Source organism: Rhipicephalus sanguineus, chromosome 5, assembly GCF_013339695.2.
Source record: "Rhipicephalus sanguineus isolate Rsan-2018 chromosome 5, BIME_Rsan_1.4, whole genome shotgun sequence".
Lineage (NCBI taxonomy): Eukaryota > Metazoa > Arthropoda > Arachnida > Ixodida > Ixodidae > Rhipicephalus > Rhipicephalus sanguineus.
Genome location: NC_051180.1, coordinates 159499633 through 159524641, shown reverse-complemented (window position 1 = coordinate 159524641; position 25009 = coordinate 159499633). Strand labels below are relative to the sequence as shown.

At 49.8% G+C, this 25009-nt stretch overlaps 1 protein-coding gene across 1 annotated transcript in view; it reads right to left on the bottom strand.

Moving 5' to 3' along the window:
- The window catches only part of LOC119394383 (angiotensin-converting enzyme-like), a 100599-nt gene that overhangs the window by 40854 nt on the left and 34736 nt on the right, over positions 1 to 25009 (bottom strand). The window contains exons 4-6 of the mRNA XM_037661680.2: positions 1330 to 1470; positions 1054 to 1245; positions 53 to 147 (exon numbers count right to left, since the gene is read on the bottom strand). Coding sequence (XP_037517608.2) covers positions 53 to 147; positions 1054 to 1245; positions 1330 to 1470 — 428 coding nt within the window. The remainder of the gene's footprint in view (positions 1 to 52; positions 148 to 1053; positions 1246 to 1329; positions 1471 to 25009) is intronic.

Below are 25009 nucleotides of genomic sequence, written 5' to 3'. Positions count from 1 at the left end.
CTTCCAACATGGCAGTTCAAGTGAGGTCAACGCTGAACAGAACTGTGCATACCTTCGAGTTTGTGGGAATGTGTTCGTCGTTCCAGGTTGACGTCATGAAAGGGTCTGTCAAATCCGCCGCTGTGCTTGTCAAGTAACCCTGCGTGTCTAAAGAGATAGTTGAAATTGCAGGGCATTAGTAATTTGCACTCTACAGCTCCTGCATGCACATCTATCAGGCATGACCAAGCCATACATAACTATTTACTAGAACGGCTGTAGTAGTCATCGCTGTATCGACCATGCCCTGAAAATAGTGTTAACCATTTACTAAATGAAACGTTAAGAAATGGAACTATAGTAAGGAAATCTGCGCGCGCAGTTGTAGTCGTCTTGTGAAAGATATAGTTCACACCCCTCAAAAGTGTTACCCCTGAGAACGGCCTTCGCGTTGTCGCAGATGATGATGAACGATAGTTTAATAATAACTGGGGTTTAACGTCCCAAGACCACGCTATGATTATGAGAGACGCCGTAGTGGAGGGCTCCGGAAATATCGACCACCTGGGGTTCTTTAACGTGCACCTAAATCTAAGTACACGGGCCTCAAACATTTTCGCCTCCATCGAAAATGCAGCCGCCACGGCCGGGATTTGATCCCGCGACCTACGGGTCAGCAGTCGAGCGCCATAACCACTAGACCACCGTGGCGGAGCAATGAAAGATAGTTTGCAACTGAGTAGCTTGAGGTTTCAAGTTGGGTGCTGAATAACTGTGGCCCACGAACAAATTGAAAACAGCCTTTCATATGCCACACTTTACGACGTATATAGTAACCGGGGCTTGTAGTTATGGGGTTATATGTTGTCGGACTTTTTTTTACATGTTCTTGAACTGTTGTTCCATCTTCCTTCAAGACAAATGAAGCCTAGGAAACGAATTAGAAAGAAAAGGCGATAGGCACTAATTCTTATCTCGCCAATTAACGCGTTCAATCTCGGTGATCGTATCGCAGTGTTTAGGCGAGCGGAGCAGTTACAACTTTAACCATGAATAAACGTCATAACAGCTTACCCAGGAAGTGAACGTCTATGGGATACGCGGGAACCACACGCTTGGATCCGTACTTTTTGGTCAGCCTTGCTCTCACCAGAGCATGCATGCGCCGATAGAGTGGAAGAAGTTCGTTCCAAAAAGCATCTGTATCTTCCCTGAACGTCGGCCATTCGTAAGAATTCATGACATAATCCGCTGCGCTCTTAAAACCTGAAAGGATAGATGGCAAGAAAAAAGGAAAATAGAACGTTAGCTCCGTTTCCTGCGCACATCTCTGTCAACGTGCGTCGTTACCGTTCAACTTGCTTTCTGCGCTGATAATCCGCAGTATCTCGGAGAAGGCTTGCCCGAAACGCCGGGTCTGTCTCGTCCATTCCTTGAAATAGTGGAGCCGCTCAGCACTATTCTCCGAGAGGCTCATGATGCGCCGCAAATCTTCAAGAGATCACACAGGCTGCAGTCAGCAGCATACGGATGTCATGTGGATGTCATGGCATTTGGAAAATGCACATAAATCACCTCCACGCAACTAATCCCTTAAAGGAACCATGCAATACTTTTCCAAGCAATCATCAAACGGCTTCATTAAAAATTTTATCGCCTCAGAGGTCGACTATAGCAAAATTTTTTTTAGAATCCGTCAAGTACAAGCGGAGTTACAGGGATTGGTCACGCGCTTTAAGCACTTTCTCTCACCTTTCGTACCAGTGAGTGCGCTGAAAGCTACGCGGGGGGGGGGGGGGGGATGACAAGAGGGCAAGAAGATGCGTCCGTTCATCAGCGCGCGTGATTAGCTTGAGCACTTTTTTTTCTTCGAATGCGCGGCTTATATTCAGTGTGATCGCGAGTGAGGGCGCGGGAACGTGGCGGCCTCCAGCGGTGGCCGCAGTAACTGTGCAGCTCACGATGCTAAAGTCAGCCAATGGCCGTGGACTTAGGGGTTACAGCGGGGTAATTTGGGTTTATAGCATCATTTGTCAAGAGAGATCGATTTCTAGCGGACTTTGAGAATCAATTGCAACTTCCAGGCCGCAGGCTTCGCTATAATGTTTGGCTCACATGTTCGCAGGAGCCTCGACTACCAATCTGCAGCTTTTTTCTTACCATGCAGAAAAAGTGTTGCAGAGGCCCTTTAAGGAGCGACTTATGAAGGACTGTCAGTAAATGCGTCAAACTTACACAACATTATTTCAAATCACTCGACATTCTACTGAAAAAAAACAAAAAAAAAGAAGTTAGCGCAGTTTCGCATTGGTGGTGCCAAGCCTGAAGGAGCAGCGGAGCTGGACGGCCCTTCTTAGCATATCAGCCAATCCTAGCTTATAGATATGCGGTTAAGCCTAGGAACGCCAAGTTGTGGCTCTCTTTCCCTCTCTCTATTTCTCTCTTTCTTTCTCTCTCATTCTTTCTGATTATCTTTTTCTCGTTCTCTCTCCCACAGCAACGCAATCATACGGTTCCTATACATGCTGGTTTCCATTCCACAAATATATATATATATATATATATATATATATATATATAATATATATATATATATAATATATATATATATATATATATATATATATATATATATATATTATGAGGAACCGCTTTATTCAGCCGTGCTCGAGCCGAAATCACATTGATGATGATATATACAGATGACGAAGATGCACAAGTGATGATGATATGTAAAGAGGAGGAAGAGTCATTCACTTTTCGCGCTCACACTAATTCCCTCGCGCGACGGAAGCGGCCGCCTGGCCGCCTGAGAGTACTATGAAATGCGTCGGGTATAAGGCTTTAAACGAGATACATGCACTATCTCTGTCCCACGGCAACGGTGATCAGATGGAGTGCTAAGAGGGCACACGCGGTAATTAACAGGGGATGTCTGTTCGACGACCGTGTACGGTCCGATAAAACGACTGGTGAACTTGTCGCATAAGCCGGGAACGTGCAGTGGAGTCCAGAGAAGAACTTCGTCTCCAGGGGAAAAAGTCACAACACGCCGAGACGAGTCATAGAGAGCCTTTCGAGTTTCCTGGGAAAGGCCGGTGTTAACACGGGCCAGGTGACGGCAGTGTGCGAGGCGAGACAAAAATTGTTCAGAGAAAGGAGCTGTTGAGGGTGCAGGTGCCGAAAGGAACGAGACGTCCAGGGCGAAACTCGGGGAGCGGCCATGGACGAGGAAAAATGGAGAAAAGCCGGTAGTGCGTTGCGTCGCCGTATTGTAAGCGAATGTCACGAAGGGCAGGATTGCATCCCAGTTCGTGTGGTCGGGGTGGATGTACATTGAGATCATGTCCGAGAGGGTCCGATGAAAGCGTTCTGTCAATCCGTTTGTCTGCGGATGGTAACTAGATGTTGTCTTGTGAATGGTGTTGGAGGCACGCAAAACTTGGTCAACAATAGAAGACAGAAGACTTTGCCGCGATCGCTGAGGAGAACGCGTGGGGCTCCATGGCGTAAAAAGATGTTGCGCAGAAAGAAATCGGCGACGTCAGTCGCAGTCGCAGATTGTAGAGAGGCGGTTTCCGCGTAGCGGGTCAGATGGTCAACGGCCGTGACAATCCAACGATTCCCACTCGATGTTGTAGGAAGAGGGCCGTACAAGTCTATTCCGACGACTTCAAAAGGCAAGGCGGGACAGGGAAGTGGTTGCATTAAGCCAGCAGGAGCAGTCGTTGGTCGCTTTCGCCGTTGGCAATGGACACAGGAGGCGACATAATTGGCTACGGCTGAAGAAAGGCCAGGCCAGGAGCAGCGACTTCGTATTTTGTCGTAAGTTTTATGATAGCCTAGATGACTGGCGGTTGGATCATCGTGAAATGCTTCCAGAACCTCACGTTGGAGAGAACGTGGTACGACTGGGACCCATTTGTTTCCATCGGGGTGGTAAACATAGCGATATAAAGCACCACCGTTAAGCTTGAATTGTCTGAGTTGTCGACGGAGTCGGGCGTTTGGAGGAGGAGAAGAGCCGTTGATGCGTTCAACAATAGTGCGGCAGTAAGGGTCGACACGTTGGTGCGAAACGAGGACGGATGGGGTGCCGGATGATAGCCAACTTAGCGCTGCGACTGGAAATGCGGTGTCGTTTTGGAGCGACGATGGTTGGTTATCTTTGTACTGCCCAAACAACAGCAAGGCACTCCTGCTCAGTGATGGTGTAGTTTTTTTCTGCAACGGTGAGAGCACGACTAGCGTAAGCAACGACGCGTTCGCGCGAGATGTTGTCACGCTGCAGGAGAACGGCACCTAAACCATGACTGCTAGCGTCAGTGTGAAGGATGGTGGGTGCGTCGGGGTCGAAGTGGCACAGTACCGGATCGGACGTAAGGGCTTGCTTTAACGCCAGGAAAGAACTCTCGCAGTCTTCGGACCAAACAAAGGGCGCGTTACTTGCGAGGAGTTGATGGAGCGGAGACGCAAGTGCTGCGAAGTCGCGTATGAAGCGCCGGAAGTAAGAAGCCAACCCAAGAAAGCTGCGCAGGTCTTTTTGACGCTGTGGCCGGGGAAAGTTGAGAACGGCGGCAAGCTTCTCAGGGTCCGGCCGAATGCCTTCTTTGCTGACCAAGTGGCCGAGAACCTTAATTGTCTTGCTGGCAAAGCTACATTTTTTCGTATTGATCTGTAGGCCGGCTTTTGCGAGGCAGGTGAGGACTTCCTCAAGACGTCGCAGATGTTGCGAGAACGTGGATGAAAACACTACTATGTCGTCGAGATAGCAGAGACATGTTTTCCATTTCAGACCACGCAGTACGCTGTCTATCATGCGTTCGAAGGTAGCGGGCGCATTACAAAGCCCAAAAGGCATCACATTAAACTCGTAGAGGCCATCTGGGGTGGAAAAGGCGGTCTTCTCTTTGTCAGACTCCGACATCGGTATTTGCCAGTAGCCTGATCTGAGGTCAAGGCTAGAAAAATACTCGGCGCCATGTAATGAATCCAGTGCGTCGTCGATCCGTGGCAGAGGATAAACATCTTTGCGCGTTATTTTGTTTAGTGCACGGTAATCGACGCAGAAACGAACTGTGCCATCTTTCTTTTGTACTAGAACAACTGGGGATGACCAGGGACTCGAGGAAGGACGTATGATGTTTCGTCGTAGCATGTCCGAGACGTTGTCCTCGATGATCTTGCGCTCTGCGAGAGACACGCGATATGGGCGCCGGTGGATAATACGGGAGCCGTCAGTTTGAATGCTGTGGGTAGCGGCGGTAGTCATGCTGAGGACGGGCGAATTCACGTCAAACAAAGAACGATGGCGGTTCAATAGGGCGAGCAAATCTTGACTCTGTGCAGGTGTTAGGTCAGGGCTTATGGTTGCCAACAAAGGTGTGGAAGAGGCATTGAGTGGCGGCGAAGTTGACTCTGGTAGTTCTTGGCTCGGAAGGGCAACAATCGCAACGGGATGAGTGTCGACCGCGCAAGTGACGGTTGATCCACGGGGCAGCAGTAAAGATTCGGGGGTTTGATTTAAAGCGGTAAGGAAGGCAGAGCCGTCAGAGAAGCGAATAAGGCCTGGAATTATCACAATGCCTCGAGACAGGGTATGGCCGTAAGGAAGAATGAGGACATCACCATCCACAATGTCGTTGGAATTAACGCTTATAATCTCTTCCATAGATGGTCGAAGAACATAATCTGAGCTGGCGACAAGTCGAATGCGTCCTTCGTGTTCAGGCGAAGAAGAGTCAGTGGCATTCAGATGTATGAGGCGCTGATCACAAGATATGGAAGCAGACGCAGAAGATAAGAAATCCCACCCCAAAATCAGTTCGTGGGTGCACTCACGAAATACCGCAAACACAATGTGATGACGAATGCCATCTATGCAGACGCGAACCGTGCACTGTGCCAATGGACGAATGATAGAGTTGGTCGCTGCACGGAGAGGTGGGCCGCAGTAAGGCGTGGTCACTTTGCGAAGGCGGGAACAAAAATCAGCACGAATAATCGAAACGGCAGCGCCAGTGTCCACGAGAGCCTCGACGCGTACACCTTCTACAAACACTACTAACAAGTTTGATGGTCGCTCTGGAGGAATTGTTGGCTGTCCGGTAAATGCAGTTTCCCCTCCTAAAACTGCATAGGGGAGTTTTCCGAGTGGGCGTTCGTGACGTGGGAGGCGGGTCGCAGAGGCGACACTGAACGGCGACGTGGAGAAGGTGACCTGCGACGAGACTCGCGTGAATTCACAGCCATATCAGGACGGTAGGGAGGAGAAGGTGAACGATGGTAGGAAGAGCGGTAGGTCGTCCGTTGGTAGCTGGTGGTCGGTCGGATGCCTGGGCGTTCGTCGGGAACGTAGCCGCGTTGCTCGTCCTGTTGGCGCCTTCGACAAAAGCGGGATATGTGTCCTCGATAGCCACAGTAGTAACATATGGGCCGAGGAGGGCGCAGAGCGGTGTAGTAAGGCTGTGCACGCGCCGGCGGGGACAACGAAGCCACAGACGCGTGGTCTCCTGGTGTAGGCCCAGGAACGGTGGTGGCAGCAGAGAGCGCCGCAACTTCAGCGTACGTTGGCGCCTGGCGAGCGCAGGGGCCGTCGGAACACGTCAGACGCGATGCGGCCGCGATCTCTTGGCGAATGATGTCTCGCAAGCCGGTTTGTGCAGAAGGTAGAGTTTCCGTAGCGCAGGAAGAGCAGCGCCCGTGAAGCTCTTCACGAACGATGTCGCGAATCAGCGTACGCAAGTCGAGGGTCGCAGGAAGACGAATGTCGGTGGCATCGTAGCATAGGCGAAGAGTCTGGAGTTCCTCGAGTCGCTGGCAAATGGTGATTACATCCTGAGTGGTGACAGGATTTTGCGTAGCGAGTGCGTTAAAGGCGACGGTGTTGATGCCTTTAATAATGTGGCGTATTTGGTCGGTCGGGGACATGGTGGCGTTTACACGCTTGCACAAGGCAAGTACATCCTCAATGTACGAGGTGTATGACTCACCGGGTAGCTGAATGCGTTCAGCGAGCTTCTTCTTAGCTGCTTCAGCTCGAACTGTGGGGGCACCGAAGATTTGCCGAAGGTGCTGCGCGAACGTGTCCCAGTCTGGAAGATCTGGATGATGGTTCCAGTACCAGGTTTTCGCGACGTCAGACAGGTAGAAAGGGACGTTGCGCAACTTCTGTGGGTTGTCCCACCTGTTCAAGTCGCTGACGAGGTCGTAGTTTTGGATCCAATCTTCTACATCATCCCCTCGAAGACCAGAGAACACAGGTGGATCACGCAGGCGGTTGGTTATGGGCAGAGCGGGCGGTGGAGGCTGGAGAGGGCCGGCGGTGTCTGACGAGCCAGGATTTTCTTGACCGGGCATGGCAGGTGGTATGACGCGACGACCCGAGCGAAGCTCCAGCGAGAACAGGCGAGAGGACTTGAGGATCGAAAAGCACCTCCACCACTTATGAGGAACCGCTTTATTCAGCCGTGCTCGAGCCGAAATCACATTGATGATGATATATACAGATGACGAAGATGCACAAGTGATGATGATATGTAAAGAGGAGGAAGAGTCATTCACTTTTCGCGCTCACACTATATATATTGATACGAAGTGTCACTGTCGGTGAAAAACAAGGGAAGCGCGGGTAGAGAAAGAGGACGACGACGTGGCTCCTACGATTTCCGCGGTCTCTGTGCCCATTAAAAAAACCCCTTACGCTACTCCGGAGTACGTAACAGATTGGTGGGTGGTGCTGGGTACGACGAACCCAACAACGGAAGCTTCACTACCTGAACTTCGCCGCAGCCGCCGCCTTGCCGGACTCCCGCCTTCGCCGATCGAAATGTCCCAAGAGCAGACCTCTGCTGCTTCGACGCCAACTCCGACGGGTTCCGTGCCCTACTACCGAGTGCCACCAAACTTCGGCGGAACCTCAGAAGAAGACGTCGACGTGTGGCTAGCAGGAGCAACGGCTGGGACTCGGAAGCGCAGCTCAGGCATGTTGTGTTTTCGCTAACTGACACCGCTCTCATGTGGTACGAGAACCACGAGGACATGTTTACGACTTGGGACCGTTTTGTTGAAGAAGTGCAGAAGTGCTTCGGCGATTCTGACGCAAAGAAGAAGCGCGCGGAGCAGACATTGGCTCAGAGGGCACAGCTTCCAGGAGAGACATGTACGACATACATTGAAGAAATCTTGAAGCTGTGCAAGATAGTGAATGCTCGGATGTCTGAAGAAGACAAGGTTGGACACGTCCTTAAGGGTATAGCCGAAGACGTGTACAATTTCTTAATTGGAAAGGAAAGCCTGAACACCGTGTCTAACGTGATGAAGCACTGCCGTACCTTTGAATCGCTGAAGATGCGACGGATCTCTCCGAAATTCGGCCGCTTGTCTAACGTCCCAACTGTGGCTAGCGTCGAAACAGTGTCGCCCAATGACCTTGCTTTCACAATACGGCAGATTGTCAGAGAAGAGCTGCTTCGATGTCAGCAAACATCTCATCACCCCAACAACTTTCAGGAGGCCTATGCAACAGAACCAGAGCATGCGCGAACTCCGGCTACTCTTGCTCCGTGGCAGCCATCGGTCAACGCAGCTGATCCCGATGAATACCGAGGCACACGGCAGTCTGGGTTCTCATATCGCACACCACCCAATTACGGACGGCGTTTCCGCTCGCCTGGTTACCGTCAACGAACGTCGCTTGGCTACGGTGCCCCTGAAGAGCGGCACTACTATTCCATGCCTTCTGAGAGGAGTGGTTACTCTGAGCAGCCGCCTGTATCTCGACCACATCCGGTGTGCTACAACTGTGGCGTCCCGGGTCACATCGCGCGTTTTTGCAACCACCACAGTCCATACCAGCGACAGCCTTCTCAGCCTTTCGACCGTCCACTCTACACGCCACGGCCACCACGCGCACCAACCGGATTCCGCTACCCCTCGCCGGCTTCTGATCGGAGCTTGACGCCGCCACCAGCTCCACGAGCTCCGCGATCACCGTCGCCACGGCGACGCACGCGGTCACCGCCGCCGGAAAACTAGTCGGTGCGGCCAATGGGGGTGAGGCCGCGAGATACCAGGCGCTATCTACAGATATACCCCCGTCAGCGTTTATGTTGAAGAACAGAGTTCACGTACTTGTTGATACGGTACCTACTATGACACTTGTAGATACAGGCGTGACGATCTCTGTGATGAGTGTAAATTTTAAGAACCTTCTCGGACCTAAAGTGATGTTTTGCCTGAGCCCTGGTGTGACATTCCGTGGTGTGAGCGGTGACGCGTTGTGTCCAGTGGGATTTTGTACTGCGGACGTCTCCTTGTGTGGCAAGGTATTTTGCACAGAATTTGCGGTTATTCCACGGTCTACACATGACGTTATTTTGGGTATCGACTTTTTGCGTGAGTGTGGGGCAACTGTTGACTGCAGAGGTGGGCACCTTTCCCTGCATGGTACTTTTCCAGCTGCGCTCTTAGAGAATTCCTATCGTGATGACTGCATCTTTTTCGTCTCCGAGGACACAGTCGTTCCTGCGTTTTCTGCCGTGTGCGTTCCCGTGACTTGTTCTGGTAACAACTGTGCCATGTTTGACGCCACACTCGAACCGATTCCTTTGGCCTGTCTGAAGAAGAACATTCTAATTCCCCATTGCGTGGTGTCTGTTCTTGATGGACGAGCAGGTGTGTGGACAATGAACAGTTCCATGGAGCCTGCAGTTTTGCCAGCCGGCATGAAACTTGCATTCTTTAAACCTGAATCGTCTACGACGCTGGTTGCGCTTGTTGATGCTACAGACCAGAATGGACGCCCAGATTCGCAAGGTTCAGAGGATTCCAAATTGCTACAAATGATCAGCAAGTCGCTTGGCCAAGGCGAACGACATACACTGCTCGACGTTCTCTCTAAGCATTCAAAAGTGTTCGATTTTTGTAAAGATAGCCAAACGCCCTCCATTCCAGCGTCCCGGATACGTCATCAGATCCACACCGAGTCGGCTCATCCCATACGGCAGAAGCCTTACCGAGTGGCACCATCAGAGCGCAAAATCATCGACGAGCAAGTCCAAGAGATGCTGGAAAAGGGGATAATTCAGGAATCGGCGAGTCCCTGGGCCGCTCCCGTCATTCTAGTTAAGAAAAAGGATGGTACGTGGAGATTCTGCGTTGACTACCGCCGCCTGAATTCTGTTACCAAGAAAGATGTCTATCCGCTGCCGCGCATCGATGACGCCATTGATTGCCTGCATTCCGCTTCCTACTTTTCTTCTGTTGATCTACGATCAGGTTACTGGCAAATTCCGATGCACGCAGCTGACAAGGAAACGACGGCATATCGTTACGCCTGATGGACTGTACGAGTTCAACGTAATGCCATTCGGATTATGTAATGCGCCTGCGACGTTCGAGAGATTCATGGACTCCATTTTGCGTGGTTTAAAATGGCAGATCTGTATGTGTTACCTTGATGATGTCGTAATATTTGGACGCACGTTTCAGGAGCATAACACGCGCCTAGATGTTGTGCTCACTTGTATTGAAAAGGCTGGCCTTCTACTGAATTCGAAAAAGTGCCACTTTGGCGAGCGACAAACATTGGTGCTGGGCCATCTCGTCGATAAAGATGGCATTAGACCTGACCCACAGAAGACAGCGGCCGTTGAATCGTTCGAGCAACCCAAATCTGTGAAACAACTTCGCAGCTTCATCGGGCTATGCTCGTATTTCCGGCGGTTCATACCCAGGTTTGCGGATGTCGCACATCCTCTGACGAGACTTCTCCAGAAGAACAGCCCGTTTCAGTGGAGCCCCGAGTGTGATGCCGCTTTTCGCCAGCTGAAGTGCTTGTTAACTTCACAGCCGATACTTCGGCACTTCAATCCCTCGTCACCAACAGAGATCCACACGGACGCAAGTGGCATCGGTCTCGGCGCCGTTCTCGTTCAGCGCTCAGGTAACAAGGAACACGTCGTGGCGTACGCAAGTCGTTCTTTAAGCAAGCCTGAACGCAACTACACAGTGACCGAACAGGAATGCCTAGCGGTAGTCTTTGCAGTACAGCGGTTTCGCTCATACATCTGTGGCCGCCCGTTCACCATCGTCACAGATCACCATTCCCTGTGTTGGCTGGTGAACCTTCGCGACCCCTCCGGTCGCCTCGCACGATGGGCCCTTCGTTTGCAAGAATATGTCTTCACCATTTCGTACAAGAGTGGTCGTCGACACGCTGATGCGGATTGCCTCTCTAGGATGCCACTACCTACGACGGATTGTGAGGCCGATAACTTCGACCACCTTATCGCTTCGCTGTCGCCTGGCTTTCCCGATGCCGTGGCTTTCGCCGCTGAGCAGCGCAAAGACCCAAGCTTGAAAGCTCTCTTCCCTGCAACAAACGAGCCAATACCCGAAGGCCAGTTTCGCGTCTGAGGTGGTCTTCTTTACAAGAGGAACTTCTCAACGAAGGGCGCCCGCTTTCTGCTGGTCGTTCCTGCGTCTCTTCAAACATCTGTTCTGCGTCTCACGCATGACGACCCGACCTCTGGTCATTTAGGAACCGCACGAACACTTAGTCGCACGAAAGAGCGGTTCTATTGGCCTCAAATGCGAAAGACAATTGAAAAATATGTGGCCAGTTGTACGCAGTGTCAGAGCCACAAGCGGCCCACCTCAGGTCCAGTCGGTCATCTGCAGCCCGTAATGCCCCCCAGTTCTCCCTTTGAAAAGGTCGGCATTGATATTATGGGACCATTCCCCCGTTCTTCAAAAGGCAACCGGTGGATAATTGTATGCGCTGACTACCTGACGCGGTACTGCGAGACGGCTGCCTTACCCTCAGCCACGGCAGGCCAGGTTTCGGAGTTCCTATTGCATTCAGTCATACTCCGGCACGGGCCACCTCGCGTGGTGATAAGTGACCGTGGTCGACAATTTACCGCCGATGTGGTAGAATCATTACTTCGCTTGTGTGCCTCCAAGTTCCGACACTCAACTGCTTATCACCCACAAACTAACGGTCTGACCGAGCGCACAAACCGAACGTTCATCAACATGTTATCCATGTACGTCACCTCCGACCACAAGAACTGGGATGAAGTATTACCGTTCGTGACGTACGCCTTCAACTCTGCGAAACACGAAACTACCGGTTACAGCCCTTTCTACCTGCTCTACGCTCGCTCGCCTCGACATACGCTGGACACTATCTTTCCTTTTGTCGTTCATGACGACTTGTCAATTGCGGAGACTTTGTGTCGCGCAGAAGAGGCTCGTCGACTTGCACGCTTACGTACGTTGGCAGCGCAAGACTCCTCCAAAACACGCTACGACAGTCAACATCGGCATGTAACTTATGTTCCCGGTGATCTAGTGTGGGTGTGGATCCCAATACACAGACGTGGCTTGAGCCAAAAGCTACTCGCACACTACGCCGGAGGTCTTTTAGGGTAACACTAAGCACGGAGGTCTTTTAGGGTAACATGCATTAGCAGCGTCTGCAATTATCCGGCTCCAACGTACCGCAGTACGCCACGTCCATAGGATTTCGTAGCACTATAGACCATTTCGCTGTTTACAAACACAGCTGCTGGACGGCTTCCGGTTTTGTGCGACGGCGTTGCCTAGAATCATTGGCGGGAAACAAAAGCCTTGGCGAGTAGCCCGCACATCTTCGACGCTTTTCTCCCTGTGTATGGCCAAACATTTTAAATGAATATTCTTCTAAGCTGCACACGCAACATTAAAAAAGTTAGGGCTTCACTATAAGTGCCTTCCTTTTACCTGAAAGCGGAAAAAGAGTCTTTCCTTATTCTGGCACTACATAAAAAATCCGCTTTCTGTTTCGGCGTTAGGGAGTGATAATTGAAGTGACCGGAAGTTTCTTGGGTGCAACACGTGCTGCTTTTATCGCAATATTGAAACCGACCGAAAAGGCGGATATAATGGTCTAGACGGTTTCAAGATTGCGATAGAAGGAGCACGTGGTGTACCCCAAGAAACTTCCGGTCACCTCATTTATTATTCTGCAACACCGAAGCGTAAAGCGTTTTATTAAAGGGGCCCTGCAACACTTTTCGAACATGCTCAAAAAGCGCTGCCGATCGGTAGTCGAGGCTCTCGAGAACACGCGAGCCAAATATTATAGCGATGCGCACGGCCTGGAATTTACAATAAATTCTCAAAGTCAGCTGAAAATCGCTCCCTCTTCTCTCGACAAATGATGTATTAGTCGCAAAATATGACGCGATTGTCGGCAGTTCCACCATTGGCTGATGTTATAATCACGATAACACCCTCATTATTACTTTCGTTGTTAATTTTGAGTTCAATAAGTAGATAATATGTACGTTTATATTATGTTATCGCGTTAAAAACACCGAACAAACATTAATATTAGCACTTCCGGTCTCACCGACAGCTCGTCTGCTCGTAGTTGCGTGGTTCCGTTTTCTTCGCCATGCGCAGTGCCGAAAACGTGAATATTTCTGTGCTTTTGACCATCGCCGGTTGCCGTTGAGAGTGGCAGCCGTTCGAGTGTTGCCTCGTCAGCTGAGAACTGCATCGCCGGCACGTTCTCACGACCGACCGAGGCACGGGCGCAGCGTGTCTCCGATAACAATGCTGGCGTCCGGTAATGGCGGCGCTTCGGGGTCGTCTGCCAGTGCCGTCTTACGAGGCGGTGTATCGGAGTATGGGCCGAAACCGATCTCAGCTGTCATTCGTTCCAAAAGAAAGCGCACGTTTGCTTCCATGGTTGGCAGAGTGATCAAAACACTACGGCGTTCGAGGTGCACACCCAACATTACCAAACCGACGCGCAGTTTTCAAGCACGCACGATACACAGCGCGATCGACTCCGCTCGACGAGAACGACGCAAGCCGACCGGAAGTGGCGGCACAGACCACGTGGTTGCGCCGAGACGCCAGAGAGAAAAAAATGAAAAAAAATGCCGCCGGCGCTGACGTCGCCTCCTCGCACCTCCGCCCTCCCTCCCTCCCCTCACGCCGCGCGCAGCTTTCCGCGCGCTCGCTGCGTTGAGTTGAGAGAGAAAGCTGTGGAACGTTATCTCTATAATTTGGTAACACCACTTAGACTTGACGGATTCGAAAAATTTTTGCGGCATATGACTCGTGAAGAGTCATACGTCAATAATGAGACTATTCCAATATAATTAAGAAAGGTGTTGCAGGGCCCCTTTAAGATTTGTCAGAGTAAGGGAACACTCTTTTTCCAGTTTCACATAAAAGAAATGCGCTTATAGTTGAATACTAACTCTTTTAGTGTTGTGTGTAGCTTAGAAGAATATTTAATTCAAATATTTTGCTAGACACAGGGAGAAAAGCGTTGAAACTGTACGGGCTACTCGCCAAGGCTTTTCTTCCCCGCCATTGCTGCTAGCCTACGCCAGCGCAGGAAACCGGAAGCGGTGCAGGGCCTGTGTTAGTAAACAGTGAAACCCTCTATAAATACAATCGCATTTCTGTGCAAGCTCAACAAGAAAACTGAGCGGCCGGCCGTCCCTCTGCCATGTAAGACGGTCATGGCCACAGAAAAAACGTATTAGTGGAGCAATGTAACTTTTCTTGGACCCGCCATGGTGGTCTAGTGGTTATATATGTGGTGCCAGACTGCTGACCCGAAGGTCGCGGGATCGTATCCCGGCCGCATTTTCGATGGAGGCGAAAATGCTTGAGGCTCGTGTACGTAGGTTTAGGTGCGCGTTAACGAACAACAGGTGGTCGAAATTTGCGGAGCCCTCCACTATACGGCGTCCCTCATAATCATATTGCGGTTTTGGGACATTAAAGTCCAACAATTATTAGGGAGTTTTACAAATGGGGACCCAAGACACTGGGTGCCCGAGATGCGTTGGGTAGGCTGCTCTGGTGTACGGAGGAGCAGCAGAGTTTGAGAGTTGGGTCAAACGCACGGGGCGCCACACGTGGCAAAATTAAAATTATGCGAGACGCGGGGCATATTGCGTCGTAGCCCGCGCTGCGTCTGCGTCGTCTCGCTGGTGACCCAAGACGCCTCGGGGAACCGCCCTAGTTTTCAATTTTTGGGTCTTGGGACAACCCTAGTGCAAGAGCCCAAGAGTGGCTTGGTTTCTGTGCATGCGCCCTGGCGGCTCGCAAATTTCTTGAGTCCCCAAGCTCCTTGCTGCCCCGATTCTAATATTCTCTATTATGTAAACTTTCCTGGTAGGTGTGGGTTTGGACCTGGGTGCCAGTCAGGGATAGTCGAATAATCTTTTCAATCGATTAACGATTCATCGGTCACCGGTTTAGCTATTAATCGCTATCGATAAGAATTCCGCTATCGCCCATTTACGAACAGATCAGTGCAGATTTTTAATGTGGAGTGATGGTGGTAAAAAAACTATTTTTGAGAAGGCCGAAAGGTAAAATAAAAAAATCACAGCATCTCCACGGGGTGAATGATGATGAGTGGGGCGAAGCTCCGGAGGGAATTATCGGTAAACCGTGAAACTCTCCCGTGAAATTCGCCCAGTACATCATATAAAGAGTGTGAATCACGGCGTATATATTAAACATCAAACTTTTATTGTACTGTTGGTTTACGTGGTCCCTTCATTATCACCGCTTTGTGATCGGTGAAATGCAGGGAAAGTGTCCGCTCCCCAGCGAAATAGAAAGCGCGCCAAGAGCGACCGTGTTCCCCGCTCGCCCTGTGAGAATTAACGGCAAGGCTAGAGGGAAGACACGACGCGCGTAGCGTTCCTCTTCGCGTTCCACGACGCGGTCGGCATGCCCAATGAAAGCCAACGGAACGCGATCGTGCAAGTGCTCCGGCTTCGCATCGCCTCATGGTCCCATTTAGCCAAACATCTTGCTCAAGGTGTGCTTTGCATTTTTCGTAGAAATAATTTCTTTATTATGTACATTAAGCTGAAAAGTTGAAAGCTCACTAGAGTATATCACCCGCAAAGTATGTCTTTTAGTGTGATTAAATCAAGGAACACTACGATGTCTTGTAGATTATGATATCTAGTGAATTTCTCATCTAGTGAGCAATTTATTAAACTAGAGCTGGCTACATACTACTACTACTACAGAGGAGGGAACGACCCACACCCTAAGGAGCTTCGCCCCTAAAACATGGCTGATCCCTCTGTCATAGCAATCGGTATAACACGAAAGTGAAACGTCTCTTCATATTAGTAGTTGAATGCTTATAGTGCATTGATATATAAGAGCTTGTACAATGTCAACTACTTTTTGGCAGATATAACACCGCTTGATGTGGGCGCATTCATGTTGACGCGTAGTATCACATTTACGTCCCGACGACTTACGCCCATGATCATGATTTAACCCTTGCGCAAGCTGAAATTGATAACGTATACCTAGACACTGCATATGGTGAATCCCGCACAAAGATGGCATGAACAAGCACACATGAAACACTGGTACTCGATATGCACTCCGTCGAAGCGTCGTGAAACGCGAAGAGAAACGCAACGCAAGTCCTGTCTTCCCTCTAGCCTGGCCGTGATTTTTTCACAGCGCGAGCGGGGAACGCGGTGCAATGGTGCAACAGCCAGGCGTGCGCCGATGAGCTATTTTTGTAACATGAAAGTGTTTAATTCCGGGGTCCACGAAGACTTTCATGACGTATTTTCGTCACAGAAATACGTCAGCAAATGAATGCCATCAAATGGCAAATAAAAAACTATAAGAAAAAGTCCCGTTGATAGGAGTCGAACCCATGACCTCTCGGTCCGCGACGATGGCTGCCGGGCGTTTATCCCACTGAGCTACCGCCAAACATATGACGGAGGCAACATGAACGCGCCTTTTATCTTTCACACTTTCCTTCCAGTGCTCTTGGATCGATGGATGGATGGATGGATGGATGGATGGATGGATGGATGGATGGATGATATGAGCGTCCCCTTTATAACGGGGCGGTGACATGTGTGCCACCAGGCTCGAAAAAAGAAAAAAGAAACGCGCCATTGCTACGACCGTCCCATTCGGCGCGTTTGCAATGAAGTGTAATTTCGTGAACGCTTAAACACACTGCGAGGTGGTGGCTTTAGCCCAGGCCTCGCTCATAGCATCCATCCATATCGAAAAATAGCTCTCCGACGCTCTCTTGCACTGCGTTCCCCGCTCGCACTGTGAGAATTAACGGCCAGTCTAGAGGGAAGACACGACGCGCGTAGCGTTTCTCTTCGCGTTTCGCGGCGCTTTGAAGGAGTGCATATCGAGTATCAGTGTTTATTATGTGCTTGTTGATGCCATCTTTGCGCGGGATTCACCATATGTGGTGTCCACGTAAATGTGAAGAACTTCAGCTACTGCAAGGGTTAAATCATGACCATGGGCATTAGTCGTCGGTATGGAGATGTGCCACTAGGCGTCAATGTGAGTGCGTCCACCATCAAGCGGTGCTATATCTGCCAAACAACAGTAGACATTGTGCTAGCTCTCACATACAAATGCTCTAGGAACAATAAACTACTTCTGTGACGACACGTTTCACTTCCGTGTTATACCGATTTTTTAATATGGATGGATGCTGTGAGCGATAGATGGATAGATGGATGGATGGATGGATGGATGCTATGAGCGTCCCCTTTATTCGCCCCGAGATCGGGCTACAGGTGGCAGCACTGTCGCCGCGCTAGTGTGCATAGGCGGCCGGCGGCGTGTGTACAAATGTACTACACAGCGGCGCTTTGTTGTGAGCTGCTTGAACCGGTTGTCGGCGAATAAAACGCGTTGACTGCAGCCCTCTGGTAATATGTACGTTCTCCATTGCCGACTCGATGCACGAAGCCCACCGAACGTTACTGTTACCTGTGAGAGAAGCGCAAACTGCCAATGAACGGGATGCTCCTCGGCGACAGACTGCGGTTTTGCACTTTATGACATTTTTTTTGCTGTTTTGTTTGAACGTGTTTAGCTGGTGTCCCGCCTACTACGCAGTGCTGTTGCGCGACTGAACTAATTACGAATTTACTTTTTGCTTATCTGGCTACCGAACAGCACTTCTTTCATAGCTTGTGCCCCGCCTACTACGCAGTTCTGTTGCGCGACTGAACTACTAACGTATTTACTTCTTTCTTACCTGGCTACCGAATAAGCACTCTGTGCACTGTGTGCACGAATACACACCCGTGTTTTTTTTTTTCTTATTCAGCTCTCCATGATATGTAGGACACTTGATAAGAAATTTAGTCAGAAAAGCTACGTGGCTGACAGCGCTTTAGCACTATGAAGATCTCTCACACATAAGCGCTTGATTTTATTCCAGTAACAGTGTAAAAAGGGAACAGTTCAGCACAGAGCTTTCTTCGATTCATTACCTGCATGACAATGATATGCAAGAGAGGAGTGGTTAATTTATGGGACAAAAGTGAGTTATTTCTTTTTGATGTTTTTCAAGCCAATCACTCAAGCCTTCTCAAGCCTTCATCAATCTATAGCAAGGCGCACAAAAGCTCAAGATAACGTAAAAACAACAAAGATAAGGTTTTGCATGAAATTACAACGATGTTACTGTAAGGTACGCCGTACATGTATGGATTAATTTTTGACTATCTGTGTAATTCTGTAGCGCGAACCTAAATCAAAGTACACCAGTGTTTTAGCACACATTTCGCCCCAAGTTAGAACAGCGCCGGCATCTCAGTTTTATCACTTCGGTGTCATTCCATTGCCGAAGTGCCAAAGAGTCAGACATCACTTGTGAAAAATATCACTCTGTAGTGGGACCAGGACCGTTCAATAAAAGCACATCTTAAGCACAACTAAAGCTCGTCACGTAACTGATAAAAGACAGTCGCACAATCATACGCCCAGCAACAAGTTTGACACGCGAGTGCATGGCTTAGAGCGTCGTTTTTGTTTACCACTGAGTCGCTAAAGTGCAGCATTCACTCGATAGCCAATGCTCATCATGTTTAGGACGACGCCAACTGCACTTTACGATGCACTTGAACCACAAAGCGGCACCCACGCTTAACTGATCCTGGCGAAGGCAGGGTACGATGACCACACATAGCACTTCGACAATTGCACTCACTGATCTTTTTACAATGCATATACAGCCTAGAAAGGCCAAATGTTTTTGCACATCGTGGTAGGTACACGTACAAGGTAACACAACAGACAAACTACCCTTTGAAGACGTGTATGACGTGCGTGCCTATACAAACACGCCGCGGCTAGCAGACGATGCAGGGAGCTATCCACACTAGGCGCGCTTCAGCCAGTAGCCGCCAGGCGGCGACTCCGCTCGATCTCGGGGCGAATAGCGGGGCGGTGACATGAGGCTTGGACTACAGTCGCCATTTCGCGGCGCGTTGAAGCATTGACAAAATTACGCGTCTCCTATTGGAAACGCGCTGAATGGAACGGACGTAGCAATGCCGCGCGGAGACCACGCATTACTTCACTTCACTCTACCGCTTCCGGACGGCGACACCACCCCGCGAATCAAGAGCACTGTGAGAGGAATGGCGAGGGCAATAACTGCCTCTTCGCCCTCGACAGTAGTGGCAGTACTAGTGGGTCGGAGCGAGTTGTCGGTGATTGTAAGGGCGTGGGCTGCAGTGTGTCGGAACGAAACGAAAACGAAAAACGCAGAACAAAACGAAAACCAAAATCGAAAAACGAAAGAAAAAACGATATTTTTGACCGGAACGAAAACATTACCGAAACTTTATCTGTTATTTCGTTCCGCAGTGAAACCGAAATTTCTTAAATCGTTTCTCGGGTCACGAGAAAACTTGGCAATCCGGAACAACTGAGGTCATGCAACGTGAGCAATTAGGCATATCTCAGCGTACAGTATTAGCGCGTACCGCAGGCAGGAATTCCAAAGTAAAGATATGTTGAAATTGTGCGAAAAACGAAAACAGTGACAACCAGCGATGTTTATATTAACGCAAGGGACTTTTGCATGCCTGTCACGCAGGCCATCGTGCAGAAGGCATTCACGGCGCTGAAGTGTGTTACAGCGTAAGCTGTTATGAGATCACAACAGCCGATTTTGGCGCCACATTTCTGCGCCGCCGCCGGTGTCTGTAACCGTTATCGCGTGAAATACGAAAAAAATGAAATGAGAAACTAATTTCTAGGATCGGATGGGAATTGAACCCGCGCCCTCGGTGAGGCAGTCGAGTATTCTACCATAGCCACGCTGGTGCTTGTAAGTCCTTCGCAGAGATATTCTATAAAGGCGTCATGTCGGGCAAGAAATCGCGTTAAGATATCTAATATAATCCCGGCCGCGGCGGCTGCTGCATTTGCGATGGAGGCGAACATGTTTGAGGCCCGTGCACTTAGATTGAGGTGCACGTTAAAGAACCCCAGGTGGTCGAAATTTCCGGAGCCTTCCACTACGGCGTCCCTCATAATCATATTGTGGTTTTGGGACGTTGAACCCCAGATATTCAGATATGTAATATGGCATGGCAGAAGAGTAAAACAACAACATGGCGTCACACAATGTGAATTGCGCAACAAGTCGGTCGTTGAATGCTTCCAACCCATTACAAAGGGCTCAGCCATAATTCTTCATCGTCATTAGCCACAACACAAAGTGCACATAATGCCATACAGATGTGCAGCGGGTACCTCGCTTATCCGCAGAATGATAAAAAATTGGCCGCGTATCTGCGTGCTTCGCTGCAAATGTCGTCTAAAGACGATATAAGAGGCGCTGCGTGAGATATGGACGCCATCTGGCAATACGTCGGGAAACACGAGTGCTGTGTTGCGGGCTGGTAGTCCCGGCGCAGCGGCAGGCGAAGACCGGCGGTGACCAACGCGACCGGTGGGGACGCCGGCCAGCCCGAACACGCTGTTTGGCGCGATGCGCCGAAGGAGAAGAAACGTCCGCACTCAACGAGTACTCTCCACAAACTCTCTTACTTACACGTCGCCTGGGTAAAAGAGGAATGCCAGAGCGGCGCCCCCTGTCATTCGTACAATGCAATACTGAACAGAAACCGAAACACAACATGAGCTTGTGCAGAGGGCACGGAGGAAGAGAAGTTTCAGCGCAGTCGCATTTTCAGCGCACCTTAAGAAACTAGGGTTGTAACATTGTAGGGCGAGTAGGGCCAGAAGGACCGTCACGACGAAAACCTGCCTCCTCAGTCGTATTCGCCTGTAACGTTGGTGTGGCTTCGCGTTCCCTCCTCCGCTCCTGGCCTTTCCACAAGGCTACTGCCTAAGTACGAAGGCCCCTACCGCGTCCTACGTCAAGCATCTCCAGTTAACTATATGATTGAGCCTGTTCAATCATCTACGGACCGCCGTCGTCGCGGCCGCGAGACTGTTCACGTCGATCGACTGAAGCCGCATTATGACCCACCAGTTGTACCTGTTCCTTAGGTCGCCAGGAGGCCAGGATGGCTCCTTTTCCGCGGGGGAGTGATTTGTAACATGGTAGGGCGCAGACAAGAACGCCTGCGAAAGAAGACGACGAAGACGGTTGTTGTTGGCGCTCGTGCTTGCTCGGCTTGGACCGCTGATCGCTTCAGCTGTGGCAATCTTTTGATAAACGCGTTACTGTCTCAACGTTAAACGCATACCATCAAGGTCTTTAAAACTGCGTATCTATGTATTTTCTGTTAAAGGAACACACCGCCTAATACTTACCTAGTGATGTTGCGCCTCAGATATGCGTAATGTTTGCTTTTTGATCAACAATGTACACAAGTATGAACCTATTCAGCCGTTCACGATGGCTGTCCCTTGGGCAAGTGGTTCAACTTTGGCCGAGTGGCTGAATCGAGGGACGTGCCGACAAACAGAAAGACAGACAGAAGGACAGACAGAAAGACAGACCAAAATTTCTGCGTTTAAGATCCCCAAGAAAGACTATCGTCTTTAATAATGGCATAGTGGGCGCTTCCCTATTTCAAAGTTACGGTGGTTTAGGGCTTAGTGGGTACCTTGTATGTGTACTTGTATTAGTTGCCCCAAGAACGTTGAGAAAGGGCTCTAGAAAGGCCGCTCTTTCAGCTTTCGCTGTGACGGCTGCGCGTTCTGCGCAGGCCTGGCGATTTTTACAGCGAAAGCTGGTATGAGATCATTTCAGCGGCCGTTTTTGGCGCCGTAGTTGTCCGCCGCCGCCGCCGCCGCCGGTGTCCGTAACCACTATCGCTCGAAATAAGAAAAAAAACGAAATAAGAAAAAATTTCCAGGATGGAACGAGGTTCGAACCTGGGCACTCTGCGTGGGAGCCCAGTATTCAACCTCTGAGCCATGCCGGTGCTTGAAACTGCTTTGCAAAAAGGTCCTATACAGGCTTCATGTCGGGAAGGAACCACATTAACATACGCAATATAACGTGGTAGAAGAGTAGAATAAGCACAACGCGAATCGCACAACGCGAATTCTGTAACCAGGCGTCACACAATGCGAATTGCGCAACGAGTAGGTTGTTGAATGCTTCCAATCCATTACATAGGGATCCGCCATAATTCTTCATCGTCATCAGCCACAGCATCAACAAAGTACGCATAATGCCTTACATGCGTTTAGCAGGTACCACGGCTCTCCGTAGAATGACGAAAAATGGCATAGTGCTTGTTTGCACGCCCTGTCTTTTTAGAATGAATACTTACCAACTAGCTCAGCTCTCTGTTATTCTCTGCTTCCCTACTTCTGGAATATTACAATGATTTATAGCGTAGTGGGTTCCTCGCAAGTGCATTTGTATTAGTTGCCAAGGAAGCCCATAAGCGCATGATCTATTTCCTCGGGGTCTGAATAATGTTCTTCGACCCCCCCCCCCCCCCTTTTCACATCAACGTATGTTATACAGAATTGGGGGGGGGGGGAGGGGAGTGAAACAGCAACCGGGCGTCACCCAATGCAAATTACATAACTGGTGGGCCGTTTAAAGCTTCCAACCCATTACTCGCTTCTCCGCAGAAAGACGAATATTGGCTTAGTAGGTGCTTCCCAACTTCACAAAAACTGTTATTTATGGCGTAGTGGGTACCTTGCTAGTGTACCTGTATTAGTAGCCCCAAGAGAGCATACAACGGGCTCTAGAAACGCCGCTCTTCCAGCTTTCGCTGTGACTGTGCTGCGGTTTCAGCGCAGGCCTGGCGTTTTTACAGCGAAAGCTGTTATGAGATCATGTCAACGGCCGTTTTTTGCGCCGTAGTTGTCCGCCGCCGCCGGTGTCCGTAACCACTATCGCACGAAATAAGAAAAAAAAGGAAATAAGAAAAAAATTTAGGATGGAACCAGGTTCGCACCTGGGCCCTCTGCGTGGGAGCCCAGTGTTCTACCTCAGGGCCATGCCGGTGCTTGAAACTGCGTTGCAAAAAGACCCTATAAAGGCTTCATGTCGGGAAGGAACCACATTAAGATATGTAATCTAGTGTGGTAGAAGAGTAAAATAACAACCAGGCGTCACACAAACGCGAATTCTGTAACCGGGCGTCACACAATGCAAATTGCGCAACGAGCGGGTTGTTGAGTGCTTCCAACCCATTCCAAAGGCCGCTACGATAATTCTTCATCGTCATCAGCCACAGCATCAACAAAGTGCACATAATGCTTACAGGTGTTTAGCGAGTACCATGGTTCTCCGCAGAATGACGAAAAACGCCAGGCCTGCGAGGGAAGCGCAGCACAGTCACAGCGAAAGCTCGAAGAGCGGCATTTCTAGAGTCCGTTATAAACTCTCCTGTGGCTACTAATACAGGTACATTAGCAACGTACCCACTACGCCTCAAAGCGTAATTTTTGGGAAGTTGGGAAGCACCCAGCACGACATTATTAGTTGTTCTGCGGAGAAGCGAGGTACCATATGCAAGCGATTATGTGCAGTTTGTTGATGCGGCGGTTGATGACGATGTATAATTATGGTTGCGCCCTTTGTAATGGGTTGGAAGCTTTAAACGACCCACTAGTTACGTAATGCATATTGTGTGACGCCCGGTCGTTATTTAACTGTCCCACCACGCTTTATAACACACTTTAACCAGAGAAACGTAGAGCGAGAGAGAGAGAGAATTGACTTTATTGAGACCCTGAGGAAATGGATCATGGGAGCCTTATGGGCTTCCTTGGCAACCGACAGAAGTGCACTTGCGAGGAACCCACTACGCTATAAATCATTGTAATTTTTTAGAAGTAGGGCAATAGGCACTGTGCCATTTTTCGTCATTCTACAGACAGCCGTGGTACCTGCTAAACGCATGTAAGGCATTATGCGCATTTTGTTGATGCTGTGCGTGATGACGATGAAGAATTATCGAAGAGCTCTTTGTAATGGGTTGGAAGCATTCAACAACCTACTCGTTGCGCAATTCGCATTGTGTGACGCCTGGTTACAGAATTCGCGTTGTGCGACGCTTGGTGCTTATTCTACTCTTTTACCACGCTATATTGCATATGCTAATGTGGTTCCTTCCCGACATGAAGCCTGTATAGGACCTTTTTGCAAAGCAGTTTCAAGCAGCGGCATGGCTCAGAGGTTGAATACTGGGCTCCCACGCGGAGGGCCCAGGTTCGAACCTCGTTCCATCCTGGAATTTTTTTCTTATTTAGTTTTTTTTCTTATTTCGACCGATACTGGTTACGGACACCGGCGGCGGCGGCGGCGGCAGCGGCGGCGGCAGCGGCGGCGGCGGCGGCGGCGCCGGACAACTACGGCACCAAAAACGGCCGGTGAAATGATCTCATAACAGCTTTCGCTGTAAAATTGCATAGTGGCTGCTTCCCTACTTCACAAAAATTATGATGATTTAAAGCGTAGTGGGTTCCTGGCAAGTGCACTTCTAATGGTTGCCAAAGAAGCCCATAAGGCTCTCATGATCCATTTCCTCAGGCTCTAAATAAAGTTAATTCCTTTTCGCTCTCGCTCTCCGTTTAACGTATGTTATAAAGCGTGGTGGGACAGTTAAATAACGACCGGGCGTCACACAATATGAATTACGTAACTGGTGGGTCATTTAAAGCTTCCAACAAAGGGCTCAGCCATAATTCTTCATCGTCATCAACCACCGCAATAACAAATTGCACATAATGCCTCACAGAT